Source organism: Leucoraja erinacea, chromosome 11, assembly GCF_028641065.1.
Source record: "Leucoraja erinacea ecotype New England chromosome 11, Leri_hhj_1, whole genome shotgun sequence".
Lineage (NCBI taxonomy): Eukaryota > Metazoa > Chordata > Chondrichthyes > Rajiformes > Rajidae > Leucoraja > Leucoraja erinaceus.
The window spans coordinates 46,310,169-46,329,089 of NC_073387.1; the positions used below are offsets into that span (position 1 = coordinate 46,310,169).

General features: G+C 45.1%; 1 protein-coding gene across 1 annotated transcript in view; it reads right to left on the minus strand.

The window, feature by feature from the left end:
- Positions 1 to 18,921, minus strand: part of LOC129701762 (testican-1-like) — a 381,487-nt gene that overhangs the window by 112,785 nt on the left and 249,781 nt on the right. The window contains exon 4 of the mRNA XM_055643175.1: positions 3,644 to 3,758. Coding sequence (XP_055499150.1) covers positions 3,644 to 3,758 — 115 coding nt within the window. The remainder of the gene's footprint in view (positions 1 to 3,643; positions 3,759 to 18,921) is intronic.

Consider the following 18,921-nt stretch of genomic DNA (forward strand, 5'->3'; position numbering starts at 1 on the left):
TGGGCCATTCTAACACATGAATATGCTTTGATCTAAACCATTCCATTGTAGCTCTGGCTGTATGCTTAGGGTCATTGTCCTGCTGGAAGGTGAACCTCCGCCCCAGTCTCAAGTCTTTTGCAGACTCTAACAGGTTTTCTTCCAAGATTGCCCTGTATTTGGCTCCATCCATATTCCTATCAACTCTGACCAGCTTCCCAGTCCCTGCTGAAGAAAAGCATCCCCACAGCATGATGCTGCCACCACCATGTTTCACAGTGGGGATGGTGTGTTCAGGGTGATGTGCAGTGTTAGTTTTCCGCCACACATAGCGTTTTGCATTTAGGCCAAAAACATCAATTTTGGTCTCATCTGACCAGAGCACCTTCCTCCACATGTTTGCTGTGTCCCCCACATGGCTTGTGGCAAATTGCAAACGGGACTTCTTATGGCTTTTTTTCAACAATGGCTTTCTTCTTGCCACTCTTCCATAAAGGCCCGATTTGTGGAGTGCACGACTAATAGTTGTCCTGTGGACAGATTCTCCCACCTGAGCTGTGGATCTCTGCAGCTCCTCCAGAGTTACCATGGGCCTCTTGGCTGCTTCTCTGATCAATGCTCTCCTTGCCCGGCCTGTCAGTGTAGGTGGACGGCCATGTCTTGGTAGGTTTGCAGTTGTGCCATACTCTTTCCATTTTCGGATGATGGATTGAACAGTGCTCCGTGAGATGTTCAAAGCTTGGGATATTTTTTTATAACCTAACCCTGCTTTAAACTTCTCCACAACTTTCTCCCTGGCCTGTCTGGTGTGTTCCTTGGGCTTCATGATGCTGTTTGTTCACTAATGTTCTCTAACAAACCTCTGAGGCCTTCAAAGAACAGCTGTATTTATACTGAGATTAGATTACACACAAGTGGTCTCTATTTATTAATTAGGTGACTTCTGAAGGCAATTGGTTGCACTGGATTTTATTTAGGGGTATCAGAGTAAAGGGGGCTGAATATTTTTGCACGCCACACTTTTCAGTTATTTATTTGTAAAAAAATTTGAAAACCATGTATCATTTTCCTTCCAATTCACAATTATGCGCTACTTTGTGTTGGTCTATCACATAAAATCCCAATAAAATACATTTACGTTTGTGGTTGTAACGTGACAAAATGTGGAAAAGTTCAAGGGGTATGAATACTTTTGCAAGCCACTGTAAGTGGTTTCAGATCATGTGGCCTCTCGGCTGTTGGTTTAAACATGTCACGTGGAGAAAGTAAACTGCTGTTTCTGATTCTCTGTCCACAGTTGCTACCTGACCTACTGAGTGTTTCCAGAATGTTCTGATTTGATTTCGGATTTCAATAGTCAATAGTCAATAGTCAATTTAATTGTCATTTGGACCCCTTGAGGTCCAAACAAAATGCCGTTTCTGCAGCCATACATTACAAACAAATAGACCCAAGACACAACATAATTTACATTTTACATAAACATCCATCACATTGCTGTGATGGAAGGCCAAAAAAAAACTTAACTCTCCACTGCACCTCTCCCCCCCCCCCCCGATGTCAGAGTCAAAGTCAAAGCCCCCGGCTGGCGATGGCGATTGTCCCGCGGCCATTAAAGCCACGCCGGGTGATGCAAGGTCGCACACCGGGTCTTGATGTTGGAGCCCCCGGCGTGCGCTCGCAGAGTCCCGCGGCCATTCCAAGCCGCGCGGGGCGGTGATGTTAGGCCCCGCTCCAGGAGCTCTTTGGCCCCGCAACTCGGGCGGGAGAAGTCGCCGTTGCAGGAGCCCTGAAAAGCGGTCTCCCTCCAGGGACCTGCGGGCTCCCGGTGCCGCCGTCCGCAGACCCGCAGTTGCAGCCTCCGAATCAGCAGCAGCAGCAGCAGCAGCAGCAGCAGCGCTCCACCACCGCTCCTCCCGCTCTGGACTCGGCCAGCTCCGCGACGGTGAGGTGAGTCGGCACCAGAATCTGATTTCACTTCAGATTTCCAGTATCTGCAGTTTATTTTGCTCATTCATTCACACCAATGCTGTTACTCAATTATATCAGCACAGCAAGAGTCAGGCAATACATCCCAACAACATCCATGTTGAAAAAAAAATTCAAGTATGAAAATTTAGATACTTTCCATTTAGTCTAGAAGGTATTACAGTATGTATTATAAAGAATATAGAACCTATTACAATACGTATTACAAATAGGATACTGGTTAGATCCAAATGGTCTTCTCAGCCACCCTCCGAAATAAAAAAATTGAAATAATTGTCGTTATTCAATTTGTTTCCTGTAAACTTCTATTTTTAGAATGGAAGTTTATTTTTTTGGATTGTACTAAAACTAATTCAAAGTAATATCAATTGCTTATTATTTGTGTGTATAACAGGTCCTTTAAATTTGTGGGCATTTTCAACATTAATTTTGAACGGTATCTCTCTTTATATTCGCATTGCACTGCATGATATTTCTCAAGTGGGAGCCCCACAGACAGGCAGGAAAGAAACCCTCCTGAGGTCTGCAGTGCTTCTCAGATTTTCAGACTGAGCTAATCTTCTCTTATAAGAATGTGACAAGAACACAATAGATCAACTTTTTCTTCTACGATAAAATGTCAGGCTGAAGTGCACAACCTGTGGGCAACAGTGCCTCATGGATTCGATGGTATACGATGTACTCAATATCCTATGCCACTGGACTGTATTAATACACAGATGCAAGGCACACATTTGAATATGGTGCAATCTTGCCTATGGTATTCGCCTAACAAGAATAACGAGTGGAAATATTATTTTTAGTTTAGTTTAGAGGTACAGCGCGGAAACAGTCCCTCCGCGCAGACCAACGATCGCTGTGCACTAACACTAACCTACACACTAGGGACAATATACAATTTCATCCGAAGCCAAATTAACCTACAAACCTGTACGTCTTTGGGATGTGGAAGGAAACCAGAGCACCCGGGGAAAACCCACGCAGTCAGGGAAAGAACGTACAAACTCCGCACGGACAATGCCCGTAGTCAGGATCAAACCCGGGTCTCTGGCACGGTAAGGCAGCAACTCTACCGTTGCGCCACAGTGCCATTATTCATCATTTTGTGGAGGACATGTGCAGCAGAATATTTAATTATAGTTATAGTAACAACATTCTGGTTTATTGTCCTGTCACTAAGGACTTCTATTTCACTTCTTCGTTTCCCATTAACTGTCCAGTTTTAGTTATCTCACCAGTAAACCATTCTCAAAGTGCATGTCTGAGTAGAGCTAAGGGCATTTGAGCCACACACCCCATTGGACTGTTCATACTGCTTAACTCTTTGAGGAGGGTACCGCAGCATGAAGAGCGGGACAACCAGTTCTGCAATATTTAATTATAGTTATGAACAGTCAAAAAAAAAACAGGCTAGAACTTTTTATTGTCCGTCACTTTTAAAAACTTTTTAAAATATATTTCTTTGTTTGCCCATTAACGCACCTGGAACTTTTAACTTTTAACTGATTTTGGAGAGTCAAATGCAACGAAATTTCGTTCAAGGTGCACTGTGTCTAGGTGTATATCTGAATGACAATAAAGTTTTCATTCATTCATTCATTCATTTCATTCATGCATTCATTCATTCATTCTAAAAACAAGGATATTTTCAGTGTTATTGTGAGTTATTTCCTACCTGTGCATTAGTTGTCTGCGACTAACACAAAATGCAGTTTGGTAGTCGTGGGTTACACAGACCTTGTGTTGGTTGCACTTCACCTTCAGACATGGGTCTTTAGTTGGATCCAGGGCTGAGGGGAAATAACATGGAAAAAAATTAAAGAACAATTTTCAGCCTATTTAACTTTTGAAACATTTTTTGAGCCATTTACCGCAAAGCCGTTCTGCTGATGCATGTATAAAATAGTACAGTTGTTTGATTTCACTGGTCTGCTCGTTCAGTGATTGTTCACAATAATATGCACATTCAATCTGCCTTTACATTCTAAGCAGCCACTTGTGCATGGATGCCGAACAAAATGTAATTCCCTGAGACAGTGCAATGTGCATTCTCTTCAGCAGAATTGGATCCACAAATGGCAAACTTGCAGCTGTATCATTCCTGTAAAGTTACACCTGATACTCAACTCCTAATCGTGTTTCAGCCTTTAGTCAAACGTACAATCAATTATGTTTAAGAAGGAACTGCAGATGCTGGAAAATCGAAGGTACACAAAAACGCTGGAGAAACTCAGCGGGTGCAGCAGCATCTATGGAGCGAAGGAGATAGGCAACGTTTCAGGCCGAAATGTTGCCTATCTCCTTCGCTCCATAGATGCTGCTGCACCCGCTGAGTTTCTCCAGCATTTTTGTGTACAATCAATTATGGCTCCTTCAACACAGCCGCCGCAGCCGACACAGATGCAGAAAGTTGTAACCACTGCCCAGTCCATCATCGGCTCTGACCTCCCCACCATCGAAGGGATCTGTCGCAGTCGCTGCCTCAAAAAGGCAGCCAACATCATCAAGGACCCACACCATCCTGGCCACACACTCATCTCTCCGCTACCATCAGGCAGAAGGTGCAGGAGCCTGAAATCTGTTACATCCAGGTTCAGGAACAGCTGCTTCCCCACAGCCATCAGGCTATTAAACTCGCCAACAAACAGACGCTGAACTGTAACAGCCTACTGCACTTTATCTGCTTATTTATGTGAATATTGAACGGAACTGTTCTGTATTTATGCTTACAATACTCTGTTGTGCTGCAGCAAGCAAGAATGTCATTGGCCTATCTGGGACACATGACAATAAACTCTCTTGACTTGACTTGACCATCGTTCAGTCAAAATGTCGAGGAAGGAACTGCAGATGGTGGTATAAACCGAAGATAGACAGAAAAAGCTGGAATAACTCAGTGGGGCGGGCAGCATCTCTGGAGAAAAGGAATAGGCAATGTTTCGGGTCGAGACCCTTCTTCAGACTGAGAGTCAGGGGAAAGGAAAATGAGAGATATACGTCTATGACCATCATCACTCACCTGCATATTGATGGTTCTACTAAGACGTACAACATATTTTAAGAGACTTGGGTGTTACTAGAGCCATCCAATATTATCAAGATGGTGCAAAACCCAATAATTATGGGCTCATTGCATATCTCTGTCATTATGACTGCATTCTCCAGTTCCTAGACTGATACACATCCTGTCACAACTGCTACATGTTTAGTTTAGCTTATTATTGTCACAGGCACCCAGGTACAGTCAAATGCTTTTGTTTGGGTGCTATCTGGACAAACACAAGACTATATGTGAATTCAATCAACAGATTTACACTGCACAGATAAAGGATAAAGGGTGCAACATTTACTGCAAAATATAATACTGAAATTTGATAAAGATAGTTCAAAGGACGAAAGTCTACAATATATACATCAATGCTCGTTAAATGCCAGACATGCTTTAATAGAATTTAAAGTCTTACGCAGATTACATTACTCCAAATTAAAACTAAATAGAATCTTCCCACATATTTCTCCTATTTGTGATAAATGTCTGCACCTAGAGGCCAATTTAACACATACTTTTGCAAATTGTACAACAATTAAGCATTTCTGGATTGATATTTTTGGAATAATTTCTGAAATTGTTAATACTAAATTGGATCCAGACTCAAAACTAATAATACTTGGAATATCAGAACAAAGTTTAACACTTACAACAAGCCAAAGAAACTTCCTCGATTATTGTATAATAACTGTGAAAAAATTAATATTAAAATTTTCTAATGGCCCTATAACCCCCACAATTAAAATGTGGATTGTGGAAATGTCGGACACCCTGCATCTGGAAAGAATTAGACTTGTCTTAATGGCCAACAAGAACTTTTTGTTAAAATATGGTCTCCATTCATTAATTATTTGAAGGGATAGATTGGCCCGGCACAGAAACCCAACTGAAGGTTGAACTCAGGAATAGATGAAAAGTTACACTTTACAATCTACGAACCTATCTCCAATGACGTATTATTAGTAATTCATTCCACTTTTTTTTTTTTTTTGACATTTGTAATTTTTTTTTCTATCTATATATAAAAAAAGCAAAAATTAAAAAAAAAAAATAAGTTTATTCTTTTTATTTACAGGAGTGGGACGGCAGCAGCCTTGGCATCCATCTTCCCACAAGGTCAGTCGTCCACACTCAGCGCTGGACTGTGTAGGTGGTCAGGCAAAGGGAGCTGGCATTGACCTCAACTCCTTTAGCCCATTTTCACTTCAGTTATTCTGGCTGGGTGAGTGGGCAAATGTTTGGCAGATGCAGTATAATGTGGATAAATGTGAGGTTATCCATTTTGGTGGCAAAAACAGGAAAGCATACTATTATCTAAATGGTGGCCGATCAGGAAAAGGGGAGATGCAGCAAGACCTGGGTGTCATGGTACACCAGTCATTGAAAGTAGGCATGCAGGTGCAGCAGGCAGTGAAGAAAGCGAATGGTATGTTAGCTTTCATAGCAAAAGGATTTGAGTATAGGAGCAGGGAGTTTCTACTGCAGTTGTACAGGGTCTTGGTGAGACCACACCTGGAGTATTGCGTACAATTTTGGGCTCCAAATCTGAGGAAGGACATTATTGCCACAGAGGGAGTGCAGAGAAGGTTCACCAGACTGATTCCTGGGATGTCAGGACTGTCTTATGAAGAAAGACTGGATAGACTTGGTTTATACTCTCTAGAATTTAGGAGATTGAAAGGGGATCTTATAGAAACTTACAAAATTCTTAAGGGGTTGGACAGGCTAGATGCAGGAAGGTTGTTCCCGATGTTGGGGAAGTCCAGGACAAGGGGTCACAGCTTAAGGATAAGGGGGAAATCCTTTAAAGCCGAGATGAGAAAAACTTTTTTCACACAGAGAGTGGTGAATCTCTGGAACTCTCTGCCATAGAAGGTAGTTGAGGCCAGTTCATTGCCTTTATTTAAGAGGGAGTTAGATGTGGCCCTTGTGGCTAAGGGGATCAGAGGGTATGGAGAGAAGGCAGGTACGGGATACAGAGTTGAATGATCAGCCATGATCATATTGAAAGGCGGTGCAGGCTCGAAGGGCCGAATGGCCTACTTCTGCACCTAATTTCTATGTTTCTATGTTTCTATTCTGCCTTTGAACCCAACCGAAATCATGAGAGGAATAGATTGGGTAGATACACAGGGTCTCTTGCCCAGAGTAGGGAAATCGAGGGCCAGAGGACATGGGTTTAAGGTGAAGGGGAAAAGCTTGAATAGGAATCTGAGGGGTAAAATTTTTAAACAAAGGCTCGTGGGTGTATGGAACGAGCTGCCAGACGAGGTAGTTGAGGCTGGGACTATCCCAACATTTAAGAAACAGTTAAGACAGGTACATGGATAGGACAGGCTTGGAGGGATATGGGCCAAACATAGAAACATAGAAAATAGGTGCAGGAGTAGGCCATTCGGCCCTTCGAGCCTGCACCGCCATTCAATATGATCATGGCTGATCATCCAACTCGGTATCCTGTACCTGCCTTCTCTCCATACCCCCTGATCCCTTTAGCCACAAGGGCCACATCTAACTCATCTCTTAAATATAGCCAATGAACTGGCCTCAACTATCTTCTGTGGCAGAGAATTCCAGAGATTCACCACTCTCTGTGTGAAAAATGTTTTCCTCATCTCGGTCCTAAAAGATTTCCCCCTTATCCTTAAATTGTGACCCCTTGTTCTGGACTTCCCCAACATCGGGAATAATCTTCCTGCATCTAGCCTATCCAACCCCTTAAGAATTTTGTAAGTTTCTATAAGATCCCCCCTCAATCTCCTAAATTCTAGTGAGTACGAGCCGAGTCTATCCAGTCTTTCTTCATATGAAAGTCCTGACATCCCAGGAACCAGTCTGGTGAACCTTCACTGTACTCCCTCTATGGCAAGAATGTCTTTCCTCAGATTAGGAGACCAAAACTGTACGCAATACTCCAGGTGTGGTCTCACCAAGACCCTGTACAACTGCAGTAGAACCTCCCACCTCCTATACTCAAATCTTTTGCCATGAATGCTAACATACCATTGGGCAGATGGGACTAATGTAGTTGGGACATGTTGGCCGGTGTGGGCAAGTTGGGCTAAAGGGCCTGTTTCCATACTATAACACTCTATGACTATAATTGGATGAGGGATGATCAGCACCACCTGATAGGCCTGAGGGTCCTTTGGACCACCGTGATATTTATTCATGCAGCGTGATACAATTTCTGCAGAAAACTGCTCGTGCGATGCATGAGTTTTTGATTATTATAAACTGTGTTTTGCTTTAAGCTACTGCAAATAAGAATTTTATTATTCTGCTTCAGTACATATGACAATTAGACACTCTTGACTCGTAAAACTGGGACATATAGCATGGTCCAAAACGTTCGTGGTTTTCCTCATGACTTTGAGTTTGAGTTCAGTTTATTGTCACGTGTACCGAGTTAGAGTGAAAAGCTTCCGTTGCGAGCTAACCAGCCAGCGCAAGTAAAAATACATGATTACAATCGGGCCATCCGCAGTGTACAAATACACGATAAAGGGAATAGCCTGAATAATGTTTAGTGCAAGATAAAGCCAGTAAAGTCCGATCAAAAATAGTCCGAGGGTCTCCAACGAGATGGATCGCAGTTCAGGACTGCTCTCTAGTTGTGGTTCAGTTGCCTGGAAACAGCTGGGAAGAAACAGTTCCTGTATGTGGAGGTGTGCGTTTCATACTTCTGGGAACTGCTGTGGAACTTGGCCATACAGTCGTGAGTGTATAGGGATTGAGAACGCATGCTTGCGGGGCAACAGCATTGAGAATTATTGTGGAGGACGTGTTGTCACCTATTCTCACTGATTAAGGCCTGTGGGTCAGAAAGTCAAGAATGCAGTGGCAGAGGGTGGAACTGATTCCTAGGTCCAGGTGTTTGGAGATAAGTTTGGTTGGGATTATGGTGCTGAAGGCAGTGCTATAGTTGATGAATAGATGTCTAGCATAGGAGTCCTCGTTGACTAGGTGCTTCAGAGATTCGTTTGGAGCCAGGGGGGTTGTGTCTGCTGTGAATCTCTGCAGCTAAATGTAGCTGTCTTCAAATACCTCCTGATGACACTAGCTCTTTCCCAGTGCATTGATTATAACTCTGTGATGTCTTGAGCATTGCTCCCATCAGAACCAGGGCTCCATCCCTGCACTCCCTCCCTTTACAGCAACGGAGATCCGGATTTGATCCCGACTATGGGTGCTGTCTGTATGGAGTTTGTACGTTCTCTCCGTGACCTGCGTGGGTTTGCTCTGACATCTTCAGTTTCCTCCCACACTCCAAAGACAGACAGGTATGCAGGTAAATTGGCTTGGTAAATGTGAAAATTGTCCCTAGCGTGTGTAGGAGATGGTTAATAGAAACATAGAAAATAGGTGCAGGAGCAGGCCATTCGGCCCTTCGAGCCTGCACCGCCATTCAATATGATCATGGCTGATCATCCAACTCAGTATCCCATACCTGCCTTCTCTCCATACCCCCTGATCCCTTTAGCCACAAGGGCCACATCTAACTCCCTCTTAAATATAGCCAATGAACTGGCCTCAACTACATTCTGTGGCAGAGAATACCACAGATTCACCACTCTCTGCGTAAAAAATGATTTTCTCATCTCGGTCCTAAAAGACTTCCCTCTTATCCTTAAACTGTGACTCCTTGTTCTGGACTTCCCCAATGTCGGGAATAATCTTCCTGCATCTAGCCTGTCCAATCCCGTAAGAATTTTGTAAGTTTCTATAAGATCCCCCCTCAATCTTCTCTATGCGGGGATCGCTGGTCAGTGCCGATATGGTGGGCTGAAGCTCCTGTTTCAGCCCTGTATCTCTAAACTTAAAACTAAAGCCTGCCTCCTTTCCGCAGCCCTCCACTGTGCCGCAGTGAACCGAGGAGAGAATTGGGGTTCACAAGCAATATATTTTTCTGTTAAGCTTAGTTTATTGTGATGTGTACCGATATACGGTGTAAAGCTCTCATTGCGTGCTAACCAGTCGGCGGAAAGACAATACATGATTACAATCGAGCCATTTACGGTGTATGTAAGTGACACGGCAAGGAAATAATGTTTCGATAAAGGAATAACGTTCAGCAGGGAGTCCTGAAAATAAAAGCCTGCCTTTTACACATGTTCTACCAAGCCTGAGAAATTTCCAGTGGAGGGTTAATTAACGTTGCAGAAGAGATTGCATTACCTGCCTTGGGAGTCAGGCCTTTATTGATAAATTATTCTCTATGTGGATTCCTTATCACCCTCACCCCTGTGCCTGAAGATGCATACATATATAAAGATGAAAATCTTACAATTGGTTATTGCCTTTGTTTATTTTCCCCTACCCGTTATTGTTTTAGGAGTTGGAAGGGATCGAAAAACATATTGCCTCCAAAGCCTTGCACAGCTAGTACCGGTTTCTGAATCATTAGCAGAACAAAAACACCTTGGGTATGGTTTATACTAATTAGAGGAAGGACATTATTGCTATTGAGGGAGTGCAGCATAGGTTCACCAGGTTAATTCCCTGGATGGTGAGACTGACATATGATGAAAGAATGGGTTGACGGGGTTTGTATTCACTGGAATTTAGAAGGATGAGAGGGAATCTTATAGAAATTCTTAAAGGATTGGACAGGCTCGATGCAGGAAAAATGGTCCTGATGTTTGGGGAGCAGAACCAGGGGTCACAGTTTAAGAATAAGGGGTAGACCATTTAGGACTGAGATGAGGAAAAACATTTTCACATAGAGAGTTGGGAATCTGTGGAATTCTCTGCCACAGAAAGCAGTGAAGGCCAATTCACTAGATGTTTTCAAGAGAGACTGATTTAGTTCTTAGGGCTAAAGGAATTAAGGGATATGGGGAAAAAGCAGGAACGGGGTACTGATTTTGGATGATCAGCCATGATCTTATTGAATGGCTCGAAGGGCCGAATGGCCTACTCCTACACCTTTCTATACTGCTGCCAATTAGCAAATAAAGTAGCCTTCCTTTTAATGACTTGCTACAGTTGGCTTGTTCCATCTATTATCCTTTGCTTCAGAAGTGAAACAGAACAAAAACAGATTACATGGATAGCCTGATGGCAGAACATGTAACAGCACCGTACACAATGCTGATGCCTGCAGGCTTAATTTTGCCCCCTGCCAATCTTATTAAATGCAGAAGGCAAGGCAGAAGCTGAAGGTCGCACCACACGATGCAATCAAAGTTGGGAAATAAAGGAAAAATGGTCAATAATGGAGTCATTACTGGATGATATAAAGTTTTAGTTTACAAAAAAAGTTGAACAAAACTTTAAAGAAAGGAAAGACTGGGGTTTTGGTTCAAAATAGAAACAAATTGCTTATGCTTTTTCCAGCATTCTGTGTTGTTCCTTCACCAGTTGAATGTGGGATCACTGGAAACTGTGCAGTCAGATTACCATGGTAGAAACAAAGAACTGCTGATGCTGGTTTATAGTAAAGATGGACACAAATTGCTGGAGTAACTCAGCAGGTCAGGCAGCATCTCTGGGGGGGGGTGATCTTAATGCACCCACCAGCATAAATTGGAGCAAAACCAGCAGCAGCTACCATATCAGCCTAAGAGTGGCATGGTGGCGCAGCAGTAGAGCTACTGCCTTACAGCACCAGAGACCCGGGTTCGATCCAGACTACGGGTGCTTGTCTGTACTGAGGGTGTATGTTCTCTCCATGACCTGCGTGGGTTTTCTCCAATATCTTTGGTTTCCTCCTACACTCCAAAGACTTGCAGGCTTGTAGGTTAATTGGCTTGATGTATGTGTACTAGTGTATGTAGGGTAGTGTTAATGTACAGGGATTGCTGGTCGGTGCAGACTCGATATAGATCTGGTGGGCTGAAGGGCCTGTTTCCCAGCTGTATCTCTAAACCAAACTGAATTAAGAGTTTTCCCCCCCCGAATAATGGGATATTATTCAAATAGTGGCTCATTGTGGATTTTTATGAGAGGCAAGAATTGTTTGAGGATGTTTGAATTATTAGAATGTTTGGCTTGATAACTGTTGACCTAATCGCCTGTACCAGTGCTGTAGATATTAACTAGCTTCTTGGATGTTGTGTTAGCTATGGAAAGAGTCAATTGATTCATCGGAGGTCAGAGGAGGAAACAATGTCATGTGTTGGTATCTAGGAGGTAAGAGTCTACAAAGTGGATTCCCATCACTTGTGTTTGCTGCGCAATCCAAAAATTGGCTTTACATGGAATAATAGCTGAGTCTCATGTTGCGAGTTGACACAAGAGGTACCCCGAGTTAAAACTCGCGGTAATAATGTACGATTAACGTACGGAACTCGTGGACGCAACTTAGAGACTCGTGGCGCTAACGGCAGGTACTCGTGAAACTTGTCAACTCTTGCAATCTGCTTCTGCCCCGTGTGCAAGGTACGTCTGGTTCTTGGGGTGGTGGATGAGGGGGCGCAGCTCGGGCTGTGGGCGAACTGCCACTTGTCGCCGTAACGACCCATCGGGGAGCGGGTTCCTCTGGAGTTGGAGCGGGGCTGGGCTGGAGTTGCTGTTGGCTGTGGGTCTCTGGGTTCTCCGTGCTTGGAGTGGGCCTGGTGGGCCTGGGGGTCGGTGTCCCATTGGTCCTGATGTCTCCGGCCACCCCCCTGGGCAGGAGCTGAGACTGGGACCTGTACCGCCCTTGCCCACTTCCTCTGCAACTGCAAACAACCCCACTCTCCTGCTCACCTAACCCAGCCACCCACCCCCCACCTTTCCCTCCCAACTCCAGTCCCGTCCCGACCCCCTGGGAAACTGAAGGGAGCGACTGCCCCAGGGTGACTGGCACTGACCTGCTGGCATCGCCGACGTGAAGACAGTGCAAAGCCCCCGCGCCCGGTGCAATGGGCGGGAAGCTGGAGAGGGGAGGGAAGGGGTCACACACATGGCCGGGAAGCAGAGGGGTGTAGGTGGGGGGTGGTGACAGACAGGGCCAACAATGAGACGGAGAAAGACAGAAACACCGACGTGCAAAGGAGACCTACAACAGTGCATGATCTCTCTCGCGTTATGGCAGGTGGTTGTCGCCTGCCCGCTGTTCCTGACGCTAAAGCTTTGGGATCGTTGCCCTTCGTGTAGGCGTGGAGGGGGAGGGGGGTATTGTGCTGTTTGATCGCCCCCTGCTATCCCAGGGGCAGGGAGACACAGCGGCTTTTGAGACTGGTGGGCAATCACTTCCAAAGTGTCTGCCCACACAGTCAGTACACCTCTCCTACACTTGTCTCCCGCACTAAGATCATCCCGCAGAGAATGAACCCAGCTTAACCCAAGAGCCATGTCACCCCAGACATAGATTAATGACGGCCCCCCCCCCCCAACCTCTCTCCACCTCAACTCACGCCTGGGCACCAAAGCAGCTCAGGAGGCGAACCCTGGGCTCCGTCTCACAACAATCTGATGTGCACATCTGTCCACATTCAAAGATTTAATCTCCCGTCTCCCCGCAGTGTGTAGACATGGCAGTAAATTCAATTAAAACATATCAAACCTGTGTGTTTCAAATAAATCATAAGTATAACTGCTCTGGCACTGGGTGGTGCACATTCACCCTTTGTAGGTCACATCAATAGATGCGGCCGCGCTGAATTATATCTTTAAAACAAAGCCACAGGATGGAGAGGTCTTCTTTAACACTGTTGCTTATTAAAACATAACACTGTTGCTTATTAAAACAAACCTTCAATCAGGATTGGCTCAAGAGTAACTCGGGAGACGAACTTGGAACATCACAGAAATGACAAGTAAACGGCAAACTTGTCATACCCGTGGGAACTCGGTTAAACTCTTGATCATACACTTGCAATCTCGTACACAACCACGAGTCTTTCACTCGGGGTACCTCTTGTGTCAACTCGCAACGTGAGACTCAGCTTTAACACATGCATGCAAACATGTCCATGGTAAATAAGGCGTATGGTATGCTTGCCTTTGTTGGTTGGAGCATTGAGTATAAGAGTCAGGAAGTCTTGATGCAGTTTTATAGGGTTTTGGTTTGGCCACATTTGGAGTATTGCATGCAGTTCCCCACTGTGCCAGACAGAAGTGGAGGCTCAATCATTCAGTAGATGCAGATCGGGGCAGCACAGTGGTGCAGCGTTAGAGTTACAATGCTTACAGTGTCAGAGACCCGGGTTCGACTCCGACTACGGATGCTGCCTGTACGGAGTTTGTGCGTTCTCCCCGTGACCCGCGTGGGTTTTCTCCAGGACCTCCGGTTTCCTCCTGCTCTCCACAGATGTACAGGTTTGTAGGTTAATTGGCTTGCTATAATTGTAAAAATTGGCCCTAGTGTGTGTAGGATAGTGTTGATGTGCGGGGATCGCTGGTCGGCACGGACTCGATAGGCCGAATGGTCTGTTTCCGCGCTGTATCTCTGAAATGAACTGAATCAAGTAATCATATTGAATGGCAGGACAGGTGTGAGGGGGCAGACAGCGTACTCATCATTCGTATTTGCTCATGTTTTTGTGGTCATCTTCTTTATTTCAATGAGGAATAGGTGGCATCTTGGGCTTTGCAAGCATTGCTGGGTTCCTAATATGCGTAGGAAGGCATTAAGAGCACTCACAAAGAGCTCAGAACTTTGTATGCTTAGGAAAGTAATCCATTTCCCCAATGAAGGGAGTGTAGCGTAGGTTCACCATGTTAATTACCGGGGTGGCGGGATTGACATATGATGAAAGAATGGGTTGACTAGGCTTGTATTCACTGGAATTTAGAAAGAGGAGAGTGGATCTTATAGAAACATATAAAATTCTTCAGGGATTGGGCAGGCTAGATGCAGGAAAAATGTTCCCGATGTTGGGGGAGTGCAGATCCAGGCGTCACGGTTTAAGAATAAGGGGTAGGCTATTTAGGGCTGAGATGAGGAAAAACCTTTTCCACCAAAGAGTTGTGAATCTGTGGAAATCTCTGCCACAGAAGGCAGTGGAGGCCAATTCACTGGATGCTTTCAAGAGAGAGTTAGATTTAGCTCTTAGGGCTAACGGAATCAAGTGATATGGGGAAAAAGCAGGAACGGGGAACTGACTTTGAATGATCAGCCATGATACTATTGAATGGCGGTGCCGGCTCGAATGGCCGAATGGCCTAGTCCTGCCCCTGTTTTCTATGTTTATGATGTTCAAAGTGGATAGAGAGACAATTTTCTGATATACAGGCCGTCCCTGGATTAGGTCTGTGTTCAGGTCTTGAGACCCATCCATAAGCCAATTTCTCCCTCAGTCAGAAACATATTTTGTATCGAGCTACCCATATTATTTCGCTCTGCATGTACTTATTTCAGTGAATAATCACGCTAAAGGGACTGTCCCACTGCGGCGACCTAATCTGTGAGTTTAGAAGTTTTTGCCCTCGATTCAAACTCGCAGCATGGTCGGCACGTGGTCCTAGGAGGTCCTATGAGGTCACTGGAACTCTCCTTTATGCTCGAGGGAAGTTCCCGAACACTCGTGGCCACAGCTAGGTGGTGGAAAGCTTTACAGCATGTTGAAAGATTTTCAGCAAATATAATTTGGTCGGCACAGACATAGAAACATAGAAAATAGGTGCAGGAGTAGGCCATTCGGCCCCGAGCCTGCACCACCATTCAATATGATCATGGCTGATCATCCAAATCAATATCCCATACCTGCCTTCTCTCCGTACCCCCTGATCCCTTTAGCCACAAGGGCCACATCTAACTCCCTCTTAAATCCAGCCAATGAACTGGCCTCAACTACCTTCTGTGGCAGAGAGTTCCAGAGATTCACCACTCTCTGTGTGAAAAATGATTTTCTCATCTCGGTCCTAAATGACTTCCCTCTTATCCTTAAACTGTGACCGCTTGTTCTGGACTTCCCCAACATCGGGAACAATCTTCCTGCATCTAGCCTGTCCAACCTCTTAAGAATTTTGTAAGTTTCTATAAGATCCCCCCTCAATCTTCTAAATTCTAGCGAGTACAAGCCGAGTCTATCCAGTCTTTCTTCATATGAAAGTCCTGCCATCCCAGGAATCAGTCTGGTGAACCTTCTCTGTACTCCCTCTATGGCAAGACTGTCTTTCCTCAGATTAGGAGACCAGAACTGTATGCAATACTCCAGGTGTGGTCTCACCAAGACCCTGTACAACTGCAGTAGAACCTCCCTGCTCTTATACTCAAATCCTTTTGCTATGAATGCTAACATACCATTCGCTTTCTTCACTGCCTGCTGCACCTGCATGCCTACTTTCAATGACTGGTGTACCAGTACACCCAGGTCTCGTTGCATCTCCCCTTTTCCTAATCGGCCACCATTCAGATAATAGTCTAATTTCCTGTTTTTGCCGCCAAAGTGGATAATGGTTCTTTTTAACTCGTAGTGCACTTTGAGTGGGGTCGCTATTTAGTTACAGGCAGTCGAGGGCTTCCGTAGGCAATCTCCTTCGCTGACCGGGCATTTTGATTGGCTCATTGGAGTTTTCAGGACCAGGGAAAACCGACCGGTAAGTGAAATGCCCGCTAAACTTTATTATACTTCTTAAAAGTGTCTCCACTCCTTCTCCCCTCCCCTTCTCTCTCCCTCTCTCTCCCCCCCTCCCCCCACTCCACACTCTCTAAAGGACTTACCGTACGCTGTGCAGCCGTCTTAACCTTCCTCTTCATCACGGGTGTGAATTTCAGAGTGACCCCGAGCTTGAAGGTGGAAGACACTCTTCTTAACTCACGGATTAGGTCTCCGCTGTGGGACAGCCCTTTAATCACGGATAGGTCGCCGTTACCCATAATTAAATGAATAGAATACGTACACAATCTGTCAAGTCATTAATGAATACCATGAAGCATTTTATTATTTATGGGAGAGAACTGCAGATGCTGGTTTAAATCGAAGGTAGACGCAAAATAAATTCACTTTAACTTCAGACCGTTCACAGCTAACACAGGGAGCTCCGGTAATGCCATCTTTCCATAAATCAGCTTGATTCATTCATTCCTGAGTATCCCGCGCTGCTGGATGTCTACACTGACTGGCAGTGCTGGGGAACAAGGAACTAGTCCATATCAATGAACTCCCAGCAATGCACTCTTCACAACAACGGCTGAACACAGGTACAACAAAAGGCTGTCAAGATTCGAGTGGAAAACGCCACAGGCCTCTTGAAGATGAGATTTTGTTCCCTCTTCGGTCTGGAAGCACTAAGATGTCAAGCTGAAGAGGAAGCTACTTTGTCATCTGCCGTGTACTCCGGAACATTGCCAGACAAAGTCAGCAGCTGGTGCCTGTGGAACATGAGCCACAGAGAGCACAGCAACAAGATCAGCGTGAAGGCCGTGGCTATCATAGCTTCATACCTGCTCACCAACAATTAGCCATTTGGAATACACAAGCCTCCTGAACAGAGGGACAAATTGGATTAGATCCAGCAAAGTTCGAACTGGGTTCCAAAACAAACCAAATGATTGTCTCCACATCACCATCCTCAACACCAGCATGGTACATTATTAACAAGTTGACTCATAAGACCCCTTGAGTAGGAAGGAACTGCAGATGCTTGTTTACACCGAAGATAGAGAAAAATGCTGGAGTAACTCAGCGAATCAGGGCATGAATAGGTGATGTTTCGGGTCAAGACCCTTCTTCAGACTCAGCCTCGACACAAAACATCACCCATTCCTTTTCTCCTGAGATGTTGCCTGACCTGCTCAGTTGTTCCAGCATTTGTTTAAGAAGGAACTGCAGATGCTGGAAAAATTGAAGGTAGACAAAAATGCTGGAGAAACTCAGTGGGTGAGGCAGCATCTATGGATCGAAGGAATAGGTGACATTTCAGGTCGAGACCCTTCTTGTCTATCATAAGATCCCTTGTGTTCCGTTGTTCATTGATTTGGGGGCAGAAGCTTTTTTAATGTCACCTTAAAAATAGGTGACACTATTTCTTTTAAAAGAGAGTTTAGTTTAGTTTGGAGGTAGAGTGCGGAAACAGGCCCTTCAGTCCAACGAGTCCGCGCCGACCAGCAATCTTTGTACACGAGCATTATCCTACACACAAGGGAGGATTTACAATTCTTACTGAAGGCAATTAACAGACCAATCTGTACATCTTTGGACTGTGAGACGAAACCGGAGCTCCCAGAGAAAACCCACGTGGCACAGGGAGAACGTAAAAACACCATACAGACAGCACCCGTAGTCAGGATTAAACTCGGATCACTGGCGCTGTAAGGCAGCAACTCTACTGCTGCGCCACCGTGCTGCCGTGCAATAATTGCACAAGAAATGTTGGAAAAAATGAGATTTGTGAAGTGGTTCACGTCAGGCTATAGTGGTAGTATACACTAAGGAACAGACCATAAAGGACCTGTTCCACTAAGGCGATTTGTTTCGGCGACTGCTGGCAACTGTCATAGTTGTAGCAGGTCGCCGAAAAAGCAGCGACTGGACCCCCCCCTACAACAATGTCTACGACAACCTACCACCTAGTTGACAGCAAGCTACGGCAGGCAACCGACAACCGGTGACCCAAACGTCGCGACTTATGCCCCTGTCCCACTTAGGAAACCTAAACGGTTTCCCCCCCCCCCTCCCTCTCAAAATCCAGCGGCAACCAGAAAAACATTACGACTCTTTAGGCGACTTGCGGAGACAACTCACGGCCATACAGGCGTCGCCCTGCGACCATGTCAAAACAGTCTAGTCGCCGAAAAAAGCGCCTAAGTGGGTCAGGTCCTTAACCCGGTGTGAAAGTGATGATAGGTGCTGGTGAAGAAGCGTTTCACATTGAAATCTGCTGCAAATATTTTGATGCTCATTGCAGTTTTCCAGAACTTTCCATTTTTATGATCCATCTCAGCCTCCTCTAGAAATTCCCAGCTGTCCAACTTCAGCAACTGGATTCTATCCATGATAACGAGTTATTTGGAGTATTGCATGCAGCTCTGG